Source organism: Podarcis cretensis (assembly GCF_951804945.1).
Source record: "Podarcis cretensis genome assembly, chromosome: 10".
In the NCBI taxonomy this organism is placed as follows: Eukaryota; Metazoa; Chordata; class Lepidosauria; order Squamata; family Lacertidae; genus Podarcis; species Podarcis cretensis.
Genome location: NC_137179.1, coordinates 29,707,456 through 29,722,615, shown reverse-complemented (window position 1 = coordinate 29,722,615; position 15,160 = coordinate 29,707,456). Strand labels below are relative to the sequence as shown.

Below are 15,160 nucleotides of genomic sequence, written 5' to 3'. Positions count from 1 at the left end.
TCAGGAGACAGATGAGGTGATCAGGCACTCCCATTTCTTTAAGAACTTGCCATAGTTTGCCATGGTCGACACAGTCAAAGGCTTTTGCATAGTCAATGAAGCAGAAGTAAATGTCTTTCTGGAACTCTCTAGCTTTCTCCATAATCCAGCGCATGTTTGCAATTTGGTCTCTGGTTCCTCTGCCTCTTCTAAGCTTAGGAGTGCTCTTAAGAATCTTTTTAACAAACAGGGGCATAGTAACGAATGTGGGTTGTGCTGCATTTTATCACTTTGCGTGCTGCTTGAGTTCCTTTTTCTCGGGCTTGGCCTTTAGCCCTGTGAGATGTGGAAAAACCGGTTTTTATGTTTAATAGCTGCACTTCCCTTAATACCCACAGGCACAGCCTCCTTTGCTGCTGCTGCCTCGCCTGCAGCTAACACCTCTGCCTGTGCTGCTTTCCCTTGCAAGCATTTTCTCCACACAGAGGCAGCTGTGTCTCTGCCTCTCCCTCCTTTAAAAGAAAAGAAAAAACCCTCAAAAAAGTTCTCTAAATCTACCTCTTGTGCAAGGTGGACGTGTGATCACAGGTACCAAGGAAGCAGATTTCCGCTCTGCCCCAGAGGGTTCCAAGGCATTCCGGAGATGATGGCTACAGAAGATGGCAGGAATGTGAACAGCCTCAAGGAAGTGTGGAGCAAAGAAGAGAATGCCTTGTGTGCAGATTGCGGGGAACCTGGTAAATCAATTTTGGAGGCTTCAGGGCAGAAGTGGAGGGCAAATGTGATGGACGTCTGAAGCAGTCAAAGAAATGACCGTTCCTTGGAAGGAGTGGCGGGTTGTGGGGAATTAATGAAGGAGAAGCAGCGCTGGCACGTTTGGGCATTGTGTTTTTATCTAGCCTGGAGCTCCTCCAGATAACTTCTGCCTTGCGCAAAGCTTCCATGGAGATTAGATTATATCTGGTATTTGCTGGTTGTTCGTTCTGATTTGTTTGCGGGTATGTTATGTGACAAGGAGCATTCATCCTAAAGTGTGCGCAGGGCATTCATATATATTTCCATTAATCACTCGTTCATTCCTTGCTGTTTTAAAAGTGAATTTGTTGTGCTAGGGCAGAGGTTTGGGGACCTCAAGCTTGGGAGGCCAAATGTGGCCCTCTGTACCTCTCTGTTTGGCCCTTGTACCCTTCTCAGGCCACACCCATGGCTTCACCCCCTCAAGTGTTTCTGGCTGATTGGAAAGTGTTCTTGGATTCCAATAATGGTCCTTGGGTTGTTATTTTTACGAACCGCCATGTGACATGAACTCCCAGGGTGGGCCACAACGAAGTGAAATACAGCATTTAGAAACAGCTTTGAACAAATTTCAGTCAGTGGGGCCTAAAATGAACGCCTCTCAAGGGTCAATGGGCTTGGTGAAGAGCTGCATCTTCAAACCCTTGAAGAAAGTTTGCCAATGAAGGTGACAGAAACATCTTTGTGGTGAGGGAATTCCACCACTTGGGGGCTGCTGCAGAAAATGCCCTCTCACTAGCCTTGAGTTTGGGGCTGTCAAGATGGCGGATAGAGAGTGGACCTTAGAAGATTGCCCTGGAATGATTGTGGCAAACCTAAACTGTGCTCAGGTCCTGCTTGTGGGATACCACAGGCATCTGGCTGGTCACTAAGAACAGGCTGATGAAGGGCCTTTGTCTTCATCCAGCAGGACTCCTGTTATATATTAGTCAAACAAGGCCTCTCAAGAACTTTGGGGTGGGTGGGTTTGAACCTGTTTATTATATAAATATAATACCCAGTCTCCAACCACTGATACACATTTATTCCCCTTAGACCCTGACTGGGCCTCCTATACTTTGGGCGTCTTCCTCTGCTTAAACTGCTCAGGGATTCATCGCAACATCTCTGACATCAGCAAAGTCAAGTCACTAAGGATGGACCACTGGGATGAAGGACAGGTGCAGGTGAGTCTTGTGTCCCCAAGAAGCTACTCACTCAATAATATATTTGCACAGGAGATGCAAACAATTTGCCCCTCTTTTCTCTCAAGAATGCTGGGAGAAAAGAGGGAAGGGAAGAAAAGAAAAGAGCACCAAGCTTCAGAAATGTAAGACTGGTAATCATGGAGGATGAGAGAAGGTTGAGCTCTCCTGAGGTTGCTGTGTCAGGGAAGGAGGGGACTCCTGGGGCCTTGTAGAGGTCAAATGTCATGGTGATGTGGCTGGTGCATAAGCGTGGAATAGGAGAGATAGGGATGTGTGTTAGATGAGGAGTCAGGTGACCACAACCATGTGGCTAGCTCCTTCCTCTCCTCCACCCCAAAGCCTGGATTGCTTTGTGAGTGTAGCAAAAGGGTTTGAATTGTTTGTCACAAATCTGAAACAGTGAGCTGGGGCAGAGCCACTGATCTCATTAGCAGGGAGTTCAACAGTGGCAGGATTTTGTGATCAAGAACAAAGCTTGCCAACTGCCTGAAAGTGACTGGTCCATGCTCAAGATTGAAAACATTTGGGTACCAGTCTTATAGACATGCAGTTTTATTATGTGTACTTGTTTTTAATTTTTGTTGATTTCATCTGTTTTTTTGGATGAGCATTTTATACTGGGCTGCACATAAATCATACATTTTAAACACCCCCCAAATAAACATGCAAATTGCAGTTTTTTTCAGGGTGCTGAGAACATGTGCTTTAAAGCAGTGGTTCTGAAACTATTTCAGGCCACTGCCGTCTTCCTTCCATAAACTCATCCCCAGTGCCCCCTACCCTACAAAAAACATTATACAGAATACAGTGGTACCTCAGGTTAAGTACTTAATTTGTTCCGGAGGTCCGTTCTTAATCTTAACCTGAAACTGTCCTTAACCTGAAGCACCACTTTAGCTAATGGTGCGCTGCCGGAGCACGATTTCTGTTCTCAGCCTGAAGCAAAGTTCTTAACCCGAGGTACTATTTCTGGCTTAGCGGAGTTTGTAACCTGAAGCATCTGTAACCTGAAGCATCTGTAACCCGAGGTACCATTGTAGTGGTTTGCATGACCCACCAAGGATGATAATAGAACAATAAAATTCAAAACAGTAACAATTAATTCAAAATCCAATTGAAACAATTTAGTTTAACTAATTCAACAAAACTGATGAACTGGATCGAGTGATACCAGCTTTTGAAAGTCATTTAACAAGAGTCTTAGATGCATTTAGTAACTATTTCACTGTTCAGTAAATTCTTAATGCATTGTATGCGCTTGATGAAGTGATACCAGTTTCCCAGTGTCTGGTTTAAAGTCACGTAGCAAGAGTCTTAAATCACCTCCTTTAGTAATCTGGAGTCTGTTTCATTGCTTGGAGAGAAGTTGGATGACCACAATAAAACCATGTTCCACCGAATACGGTATGTTGTTGGAAATGCAACACGGAGCTTTTTGACCACTGTGCTTAGAAATTTCCTTCTGTAACCAAACCTCTTGGTACGATTTCTTAAGCTTTGGCTTCAGCTCAATGCTGTTTTGTAGCTCAGGGCTTGTCCACCTGTTAAATGACTGCTGTCCAAGTTGACCTGTGTGGGGTACAGGCTGGAGGGGTGAGTGGAGAATTCAGTCCTGCTGGCTGCAGGGGTCTCCTTTGTCAGTATTTTCCCCGCTTGGAATACACTGGGAAAATTGCACCCAGCAGGAATGAACCCTGCCCATCCGCTGATATCACTCAGTAACATCAGAAGATGGACAGGTTGATGTGGTTTGGAGAAATTGCCTTGCAGGCCAACTTGGACCCTTTGGCAGCCCAAGACTGGCATTCAGTCTGGTGGTTTTCTCCTCCCCACCAACCCACTCTAGCGTATAGTTGGAGGACAGCTTTGCAATGTGTAAAATGGCCCTGATTCCATTGATAACAGAATCCCAGAATGTGATTTCAGCCTAAGCTCCCCATTTCACCATGTTCTGATTTTGGGAGACAATTAGCTGTACAGAGAATGGATATTGCGCAGAGTTGTAGGTGGCAAGGCTTCTGAAAATTTATGGGGTGGCGCTGGATTATGGAGAAAGCTAGAGAGTTCCAGAAAGACATTTACTTCTGCTTCATTGACTATGCAAAAGCCTTTGACTGTGTCGACCATGGCAAACTATGGCAAGTTCTTAAAGAAATGGGAGTGCCTGATCACCTCATCTGTCTCCTGAGAAATCTCTATGTGGGACAAGAAGCTACAGTTAGAACTGGATATGGAACAACTGACTGGTTCAAAATTGGGAAAGGAGTACGACAAGGCTGCATTTTGTCTCCCTGCTTATTTAACTTATATGCAGAATTCATCATGCGAAAGGCTGGGCTGGATGAATCCCTAGCCGGAATTAAGATTGCCGGAAGAAATATCAACAACCTCAGATATGTAGATGACACAACCTTGATGGCAGAAAGTGAGGAGGAATTAAAGAACCTTTTATTGAGGGTGAAAGAGGAGAGTGCAAAATATGGTCTGAAGCTCAACATCAAAAAAACGAAGATCATGGCTACTGGTCCCATCACCTCCTGGCAAATAGAAGGGGAAGAAATGGAGGCAGTGAGAGATTTTACTTTCTTGGGCTCCATGATCACTGCAGATGGTGACAGCAGCCACGAAATTAAAAGACGCCTGCTTCTTGGGAGAAGGGCAATGACAGGCCTAGACAGCATCTTGAGAAGTAGAGACATCACCTTGCCAACAAAGGTCCGTATAGTTAAAGCTATGGTTTTCCCAGTAGTGATGTATGGAAGTGAGAGCTGGACCATAAAGAAGGCTGATCGCCGAAGAATTGATGCTTTTGAATTCTGGTGCTGGAGGAGACTCTTGAGAGTCCCATGGACTGCAAGAAGATCAAACCTCTCCATTCTGAAGGAAATCAGCCCTGAGTGCTCACTGGAAGGACAGATTGTGAAGCTGAGGCTCCAGTACTTTGGCCACCTCATGAGAAGAGAAGACTCCCTGGAGAAGACCCTGATGTTGGGAAAGATGGAGAGCACAAGGAGAAGGGGGCGACAGAGGACGAGATGGTTGGATAGTGTTTTCGAGGTTACCAGCATGAGTCTGACCAAGCTGCGGGGGGCAGTGGAGGACAGGAGTGCCTGGCGTTCTCTGGTCCATGGGGTCACGAAGAGTCAGACACGACTAAACGACTAAACAACAACAACGTAAAAGTAGGAGGGACGCGGGTGGCGCTGTGGGTAAAACCTCAGTGCCTAGGACTTGCCGATCATATGGTCGGCGGTTTGAATCCCCGCGGCGGGGTGAGCTCCCGTCTTTCGGTCCCAGCTCCTGCCCACTTAGCAGGTCGAAAGCACACCTAAGTGTGAGTAGATAAATAGGTACCGCTTTATAGCGGGAAGGTAAACAGCATTTCCGTGTGCTGCGCTGGTGCTGGCTCGCCAGAGCAGCTTCATCACGCTGGCCACGTGACCCGGAAGTGTCTCCGGACAGCGCTGGCCCCCGGCCTCTTAAGTGAGATGGGCGCACAACCCTAGAGTCGGACACGACTGGCCTGTACGGGCAGGGATACCTTTTCCTTTACCTTTTTTACGTAAAAGTAGGACTACCCAGGAGAGCATCTCTGCCTGCTGATCCCGGCTAGCTGGGGCTTATGGGAGTTGGAGTCCAAATCATGTTGAGGGCACCAGGTTGAGGAAGACTGGCTTACATGAAAAAGGTATGAACATTAACTTGTGCATCTTCCCCTTTTTAGTTTTTGATGCAGCATGGGAATGCAGTGGCCAAGGCAACGTATGAGGCCCATGTTCCTATGTACTATTACCGCCCAGTCCACACTGATTGCCAGTAAGTGCCGAATCTCCATCGGGGAAGGGAGAAAGGGTTGTGCATTGCGAGATTTCTTTTACCTGTCACCATATCATCTCTCTCGACTTCCCACAGAGTCCTGAGAGAGCAGTGGGTACGAGCCAAATACGAACGGAAAGAATTCACGGAGCCAGGAAAACATCCGCCGTATTCCAATGGTAATCATTCTGCCGTGGGACCAATCCCTCTGGAAAGCTAGCAGCCTTGAGACCAGTGCCAGATTTACATATAAGCTAAACAAGCTACACTTAGGGCCCCAAAAAATTTAAAGGGGGGGGGGAACCTGTATGTACATTTTCAAAATATAAGATAAAAAACAAATAAAATAAGACCAATGTAGGTACATACAGCAACGGTGTTTGGTGTTGCGTAGGCTCCTATGATGTAAGTAATGGGCCCCGCCTGCTAGCCTGCTCCCTAAAATATCACTGGTTTGCTCATTTCTATATATAGGGTGCCTACATTCTGCATGGACTGGTTGCATGGCAATATGTGCAAATGGCTTTAGATACCTATTTGGTCCATAAATTACCATATAGCATACATTCAACACATAAAAAGTGACAATTTGTTGTTGACAAAGGACAGCTGGACATATAAAGAGCCCCATTACCTCCAGTAGCTTAGGGCCTCATCAAACCTAATCCGGCCCTGCTTGTGACAGGTGTTTTTAGGGGGGGCCTGTCAAGATCCTGGGGTTCTGGTGACTGCCCCGGGATGCCAGGTGCAGACTCCAAGAGTTTTAAAGAAGAAGACAATTTGGCACATTGTCTTCCCTCCTTCAAACTCCCAGAGTGGGTCATGAAATAACATAATCAGGGCTGCTCACTAGAGGAAATGGTTTACCTGTGAAACAGGAAGAATTATAATTCAGTGCTTGTGGCTTGTATGTAGCAAAGGGTGTGAAAACAGAGTTGAAGACCATCTCTATGTGTGAATGCTTCCTCAGTGGGGTTTTCACGTCCACCTTCCACCCTTTTAGAACTGAAATACTTACAGAATGGCTGCTACTTTTTCTTATTGCAAAGCCTCCCCTCCAAAAAAAAAAAAAAGACTAGAAATTCAACTATGCTTTTTCCAGCAGCGTTGGAGGAAAGTGCTACCTGCTGAATTGTTGCTGTCACACAGCTGTAAAAAGACACAAGGAACGGTCAGAGGAAAAGTGGAAGCTAGAACTTAAGTAGCTAGTCCTTAATAACCGCAGATCAAATAATTCCTTGGTCATCTCTCATCTAGGATGTCTCTCACCCTGACAGCATGGAGGAGAATGCACTGTGCTAAAATATGTAGACTTTTGGAGTAGAATGATGGAGGGGTTTGGTCTCTGTAGGGCAGTATGTATCTGCTGTACAGAAACCTCAGTGGTCAGTGCGCAGGGGCCATAGCTTAGTGGCGGAGCCCCCCTCTTGCAAGCAGAAGGCCCTAGGTTCAGTCCTCTTGAGATCTCCAATTAAAAGATAAGGGAGACCCTGAATGACTACTGCCAACCAAAACAGAGAATATTGGGCTAGATGGACAAATAGCCTGGTATAATCTGTTTACAAATGCACTAGGTAAGTGAGGTGCAGGAACAACTACACAGACCTCTTCCAGACAGCCTTTTCATTGAGCATTAATTCTTTTTTGCTTGCATAAAGCCTATGCAGAGGTTAGGCAATGTCTGGTCTTTATTGAGTATTTGTTGTGATTTGCTTGCAAGGAGGTTATGCGTGGTGTTTTTGCTTCTTCTCCTTAATCATTTGTTCATTCCACACTTTTCAGTGCATTCCCCCATTGCTTTCCTAGCTGCAAAAAGTCTCAATGTGTGTGTGTGTTTAAGTGGATTTTTTGTGCTAGGATGACAGGGCACTTTAATCCACTTCAGTTGCATGAACCTAAATTCCCAGTATATGCTGGAATTTCTTCCACAACATACTGGCAGTCTGTAGGCAACTCTGATACACGGCAGCTTCCTGCGTGTCTTGGGCTGTCTGATGTTTCCATTCTGGCCAGCGCATGTAATCTCCAGCTTGCCTTTTCCTCCTAGGATTAAAGGAAGGGATTCTGTGGAAGCGAGGCAGAGACAACGGGCAGTATCTTCCTCGTAGGTTTCTGCTGTCTGAGAGAGAGGGCTGTCTCAAGTATTTTGTCAAACAGGATGTGAGTAGCAATCTACTTGTGTAAGTGCATCCCAACCTGGAATGGGCAACCTTTCCTACAGTCTTCGGAAGGATGCTTCAGAATTTTCTTTGCAGTACTGTAAAGAAACCTGAGTTGCCCTTGCAACTCTTCACACTTTAAACTGTTAAGGGCCTGCCTGTTTTTATTTTTGCTTATGAAGCTCTGCAAGATCCCTTGTGCACTAGTGGTGTTGCATAAATACCAGCATTATTTTCTTTTCAGGCCAAAGAACCAAAAGTAGTTGTTAAAATTGACACTATCAATGCCACGTTCCAGCCAGAGAAGACAGGGAACCCAAATGGCCTGCAGATCACCTACCTGAAAGAGAACAAGACTCGCAACATCTTCCTTTATCATGAGGATGGGAAGGTACAGGGGCCGTGGCTAGCAGTATGGTGTGGCACTCTGTAGGAAATGGTGGAGAAAGCCTGGACTTGACAGAGTCAGCGTCTTCTGTCAGAAGATGGTCTAGATAAGGAGTGACACAGGTAGTTCTCTGGGTGTTTCTGACTCAGTAGCTTGACAACAGCAACAGCAAAATGACTTTATCCATCTAACTGGGCTGCTGAAATGAAGAAAGCTAAACAGGAGTGGTATTCTGTGCGAAAGGCCTGTGAGCCTATTTTCCGTTCTGGTTCCGTTCTAGGCTCAGAAACGTGCTCAGAAGCAGCCTTTCTTCAATATCAGCTGCATGTGTTTTGCACCTGGCTCTGGCTGGTGGGTCTTAGGGGTTCTAGTAAAAAAACCAAGTAGACCCAAGAAGCCTGGGACTGCTCACACCTGGCATAAATTGTACCAGAGGTCAAAGTCCACCACTGGAGACAACCCAGATCCTTCTTGCTTCATGTCTGGGAATCTTTGGGTCCGAGGCAGACTCCCTTTCCTCATCTCTCACACCATCAGAACTAGCATTGCCTGCAGCAGCTGCAAATTAAATACAAGTCCTTAGCACTGCCAATAAATATGGCCCTGGTAGGAAACCGTTGTGGGACAGGATGCTCTTTGGATTATTATGAATTCTAGCTGTGGGAGATGTTCACTGATGTTGCCCAGGAACTTTCTTCAATTGGACTTTGGGTTCCTCAGACGCATGCTGCAAACTTACCAGGAAGAACGTTCCATAGGCATAGGGGATTAGACAAATTCATGGAGGATAAGGCTATCAGTGTTTACTTGTCACAATGGCTAAGTTCTTCCTACGCTGTCGGAGGCAGTGTGCCTCTAAATGCCAGCTGCTGCGGATCACAAGTGGAGAGAGTGCTGTTGCATTTACATTCTGCAGGTGGGCTTCCCGTGGGCTGGCCGCTATAAGAGCAGGATGCTGGTCCAGATTGGCTTTTAGCCTTGTCCAACAGGTTACTTAGAAACCAACAAGATTTGCTTCTGAGTAGGCCTGCTTAGAGTCAGGCTTCCGGTTCATTGTTCTCTTGTGTGCCTTTCCTCTATCTAGGAAATTGTGGACTGGTTCAATGCGATCCGCGCAGTACAATTCCACTATTTGAAGGTGGCCTTTCCTGTTGCCAGTGATCAAGAGGTAAGGAAGTTATGGAACAAGATTGGCCTCCTTCAGGCAACCTGTTTATGCAACATTCATCCTGATTTTCTTGCACAAAGTTTGTGCAGAGAATAGATTATGGCTGGTCTTTATTCATTTTGATTTCTTTGCAGGAAAGTTATGTGACAGCAGCATTCATCCTGATTGTCATGTCAGGTGTTTGGTGTTTACACACTGCCTTGTCAACCATTTGTTTATCCCACACTTTTCAGTGCATTCAATTTATTAGCTGCCTTATCTTTTTAAAGTTGGTTTGATTTCTTTAAAAGTGGGTCTCTTGTGCTGGGGCAACAGAACACTTGAATCCACTTTGACTGCACAAACCTAAATTTCTGGCATGTGCTTGCATTCCTTCTGCATAGCCTGCTTGCAAGGCTGCACTACAGACTAACTGGCTTCCTAGTGTCATTGCAAATCTAATTACTTTCAGCTCTGTGGCCATCTTTGACTCAAAGTGAAATTGGGTAGTGTGTGTGTGGTTGGGCCAGCATTAGGCATTTTGTGTTGGGGGGGGGGAGTGTCTGTGGAACTGGCATGTTTCGGCTTGGCTGGACAGAACTAGTTGTTTTGATACCTTGGGTAAAAAGACGTTTCCCCCCTACCCACCCCACCCCATTTCCAGTCTATCCAAACCTTTGATTATGCATAGTGTTTGAGTGTCTTCCCAGTCATTTCTGATAAATCAAAAGCTGTCCTTCTGTTGCAGCTCAAAAGCCGGCTGACTCGGAATTTCCTGAAAGAAGGCTACATGGAGAAGACAGGGCCCAGGGTATATCAATTTATTTATTTAGGTTTCTATATTTATTTTAAATCTCTGTTCATCTCAGGAGCTATTGCGAGATGACAATATCTTTTGTTGTGTTGTTGTTTTTTTAAATCCCCTGCCCAAGGTTTAGCCAAGAGTAAACTATCAGCAAAATGAAAACAGCAAGAAGGCATCTTGCGAGATTAAGGTTGAGGCAGTCACACTGCTTCACTCCAATCAGTACATATCCGATAATATTTTATACCACAAGTGTTCTGGTATATTTTTGTCCTGCTTTGGTATCCTCTAACACCCTCCCCCCAACTCCCCAGACAGCTTTAATGTGGTAGCACGGGGGAAGCACTGTAGAACAAATTAAAGTAGGGGGGAAAATCCACTACTAATGCATTATTATTGTGTTAAGAACTTGTTGCGGAATACCTGCAATAAACAACAGTCTGGGTGGGCCCTCTTAACTCTGTGCTGCTAGGGCAGATGTGATTGAATGCACTTCTAAAGCCACTTTTGAAGATTGACCAGGAGAGGGCTCCCTCCTCTTGTAAACATCTCTGGTTCTTCTGCAGCAAAAGGAGTCTTTCAAGAAGCGCTGGTTCACTCTGGACCACCGAAGGCTGATGTACTTCAAGGATCCTATGGTAACCAATCGGATTGCCCCTTATCCCCTCCCACCTCGCTCTGCTCTCAGTTCTTTACTAAGTTACACTGTCTTCCAGCAGATGAATAGCCATCTTGTGTTGCTTGAAACAGGAGCAGTGTTGCTGCCTATCAAACCGGCTCCTGTTGCCATGCTGATTTAGGAACCTAAAGTTTTAATGCTTGCTTTCTGCCTGTCAGACTTTCGTTAAAGCTGGGTTTCCCCCCTCTCTGACCAGTGGCAAGCTCAAAACAGGTGCAAAGAGACGGCTCCTGAAACCTTGAACCGTGGGACTTATTTCCCACAGGATGGCCTCCAACTTGGACGGATTTAAGAGAGGCTGGGAGAAATTCATGGAGCAAATGTCGATTGGCGGCTACTAGCCATGATGGCTGTCCTCTGCATCCATGGTTGGAGGCAGTAATGCCTCTGAATATCAGCTGCTGGAAACCACAGGGCATGAGGGAGTGGTCTTGTGTTCAAGTTCTGCTTGCAGGCTTCCTGCAGGCACTTGGCTGGCTATTGTGAAAACAAGACAATGAGCCATTGGCAGGAACGGGGAACCACGTTTCCTTGGACTGTAGCCCCCATCACTCCTGACCGCTGGCCATGCTGGCTGGGGCTGATGGGACTTGGAGCCCAACAGCATGTCAGGCCATCTGTCAGGGATGCTTTATTTGAGATCCCTGCATCACAGGGGCTTGGACAACCATTGGGGTCCCTGTCAACTTCATAATTCTACAATTCTATGATTACCTTCTAGAGGCCCATAGGTTTCTTATCCCTGTTATGGAGGGAACAATGGTGGAAAATGTCCACTCCCCCAGACTGCTGCTTCAACTGTCTGAGCTGCTTCTGCTTCTTCTAACATTAAAGGGTGGGGGTTAAGATACCGGCACATCATCAAGCCTTACTCCCTTCCCATTGTGCCGCTACACACCCTGGGAAACTGTTTCGACGACCCCTTCAGAGTTTTCTTTTCCCCAAAGTTTTACATTGCAAATTTAAATTCAAACATTAAACACCAACACCAACATTTAGGATTCCCTGAATCCTTCGACTCCCCTCCACCCTTCCATGGTTACCACTATCAATTTTTTTTCAGCTGCTTCTCTTATTTTTCTTAAATAATCATTTTTTACCATAATTTTTAGTACATTACAAGCATCCCTCAAATCCTGCCAAAGTTTTTAGTTGCTTACAGTGTTCTCTTAAATACATTGTAAATTTTTCCCATTCCTTCTTAAAGTTCTTCTCTTCCTGGTTTCTGATTTTCCCAGTCAATTTCGCCATTTCAGCATAGTCCATCATCTTCATCAACCATTCATCTCTGGTCAGGACTTTATCTTCTTTCCACCTCTGGGCCTGTAGTATTCGCGCTGCTGTCATTGCATACATAAACAATAGTTTCTGCTCCTTTGGTATATCTGCACCTAAAATTCCTAATAACAAAGCCTCTGGTTAACTTGGACCGGAATCCCAAGGCACGCCTCCTATTTCTCTCCTACCTTGCAGGATGCTTTTGCGAAAGGTGAAGTGTTCATAGGTAGTGATGGACATGGATATGGTGTCCGGCAAGGGCTGCCAACTGGCACGCAGGGAACCTTCACCTGGCCGTACGGCATCACCATTATCACACCTGACCGGGAGTACCTCTTCACCTGTGAGACTGAGAGGGAGCAGCAAGAGTGGATTGCAGCCTTCAGACACATTATAGAGCAGCCCATGACACCCCAGGAATATGCAAGTAAGTGTCAGAAAGACTTTCTTTTTGGGCACTTGGGTCTTATATATAATTTTTCTAACTTACATTTCAAAATATTCATTTAAACAACCTTAAATCAGTGACTTCCCTTCTTCTCTTTCCATGGTCCATTTTGCATACCATACATCCCTGAATGTTTCACATGAACTAAACCATTCTGTAATCCATTGTTACATCCACCAAAACTTATTTACACTGTTGAATTTATCTTAATGCTACCAGCGTTTTTAAATGAACACAATTTTCACCCATATCTTCAGTAAACATTTTCAGTCTTCTTTAAATGTACATTCTTCTTGTTCTCTTCTTCTGTTTGTTAAATCTGCAAGCTGCGCATATTCCATCAGTTTAAGTTGCCATTCTTCTTTAGTTGGGACCTTGCTTGTTTTCCATTTCTGGGCTAAAAAAACACGGGCCAAAGTAGTAGCATACATAGATAGTCTTTTTTGACTCCTGGGAATTTCCCTCTGAATTATCCCCAACAGAAAGGACTCTGGTTTTTTTTTGGAAATGTACTTTTAAAACATTTTTTTTCCAATTCATTATATATCATTTCCCAGTACCCTTTTACAAGTCCCCCACATATAATATCATATCACACCACAACACTTTCTCCTCCCCACCCCCAGAAAACACACGTACGTCTTCAGCAGGCTCAGATGAACAGCTTTCATACATGCTCACATACATTGCAGCATTTTTGCTCTTAAAGCAGCACAGGGGAACGGGGGTCTCCTACACCAGCAGTGGCCTGGAGAAGCAAAAATGCATCTTCCTTGCCTCTCTATCTTCTTCTTTCTCCTTACCTGTTGCAGCTAACTTTTCTTTTTACAGTGAGTGTGCTGCTGAATTCGGAGCAAACAGTTGTTCCCATTCTCTCTAGTGCTCAAACTGCCCCACACCTGTTTGCTTTGCTTGTAGCAGTGCCTTCACTGTAAAAAGTTTTTTTTAAAAAAAGATGCTGGAGACTGCCAACTATTGTGCGGACATTGTTTTAGAAAACCCAGAGGCTGCAGGGCCTCTGACCTGTGCCCCAGAATATGGTCTTGTTGGTGCTTCTGTGGCTGACCTCTGGAAACCCCACCCTGACCTCTATGATATTTCCAGGCACTGTCCACATCCTTGAAAGCTCGTCTCTGCATCCTTGAGAACTAGAAACTTAAATTATAAGATAAAACAAAAGCTGCATTCCGTGTGCCCAACACTAAATTCTGTTTGAGAATATACGTAATTGCAGAACTTGTCCATCCCTGCTCTGATGCCTCCTCTGTTTTCCTACAGTTGAAGCTTATTTCAAGCTGAAGCCCTAACATCTTTGAAGAAGAGAGACTTGATGCTTTTCTACTTGTTGGTCTGCCCTCTTGTGAAACACAGAGTTAAAGAAGGCACCCTTTCTCAAAGAAGCTGCTATGCTATATTCCAGTGCCTCGTGGTTGGGATCCATTTGGACAGCCGAGCTTCTGCCATTTTGATCAGCGACGGATCCAGACGGAAAGCACAGGATCTGATCAACTGAGGCATTATTTGTCCTGTCCCACCATAGGCCTGGCAGACTTGCTTTCTGTTCGTCACACTATATGCCCTCCTCCGTGGCTTACTACTGCTTGCTGCTGATTGGCTGCTGCCTGTTCAAGGCTTCAACAGGAAGATAGAAAAAAACCACCCATCAAAACAGCTGTGTGTATATGTACCAAACTGATGAATATTTTATTTTGCTCCTGTTTTTGCTGCTGCCCCATGTCTCTCACTCTCTGATTATTCTGATGTCCTGGCTGCCAGGTTTCCCCACTTTGCTATCTATTCAAAACCATGATAAACCTGCTATCTTTCTCTTGACTTCAAGTTCCTGGCAGCCTGCAGCAGTACTTGTCTTTTGAGTTCATATTGTTGCCTCCAGTAGAAAAACGAGGACTGTCCTGAGTGCTGAGGCTGTTCTGGGTGGTCCAGTCATGCATGCCACTCCACTGCCTGTAACTTCTGTGTTTTCTATTCAAATGTAATGAAATTTCTACTTATTTCCCCAAAGCATCGGACCAGCCAAATAATTTCATGCAGATTGGTCAAAGGGTATCAGTTTTATAAGGCATTGAAAATATCCTTGCATATCCTCCAAGGTACTCCTAGTTTTCAATGGAGAACCAACCGCCTATTCCTCTGCTTGTAACTTGGCATGATAATTTTGGTGTGTCTTTTTAATAGACCCCATTTTATACCTGACAGATGCATTGATCTCTCTGCCTCTTGTCGTCTCCACATCAACTTTCTGTGACCTGTATAGGCTGCACCAGACTGCTGTTTCTGTTTCTTCATCCCAGCGGAAATGAGTGAAAAATAATCAAATGAAAGATGTTTTTGTTGTTGTTCAGAACTCTTCAATTTGAATTCACATATGTTATCCTAACTAAAACGAATGAAACTAATGGGGATTGTTCCTTTCATTTTCCATTCGTTTCCCACAATGAACGTGGAGATAGCTATAACA

At 45.1% G+C, this 15,160-nt stretch overlaps 1 protein-coding gene across 1 annotated transcript; it reads left to right on the top strand.

The window, feature by feature from the left end:
• Window positions 1–374: 374 nt before the first annotated feature.
• On the top strand, window positions 375–15,110 carry LOC307225076 (arf-GAP with dual PH domain-containing protein 1-like). Its single transcript, XM_079992790.1, has 11 exons — window positions 375–716; window positions 1,810–1,940; window positions 5,686–5,777; window positions 5,874–5,956; window positions 7,825–7,937; window positions 8,181–8,327; window positions 9,409–9,492; window positions 10,220–10,282; window positions 10,843–10,914; window positions 12,429–12,660; window positions 13,960–15,110. Exons 1-11 carry the CDS (start codon window positions 623–625, stop codon window positions 13,986–13,988), a joined length of 1,140 nt encoding a protein of 379 aa, XP_079848916.1. The 5' UTR covers window positions 375–622; the 3' UTR covers window positions 13,989–15,110.
• The last annotated feature ends 50 nt before the right edge of the window (window positions 15,111–15,160 follow it).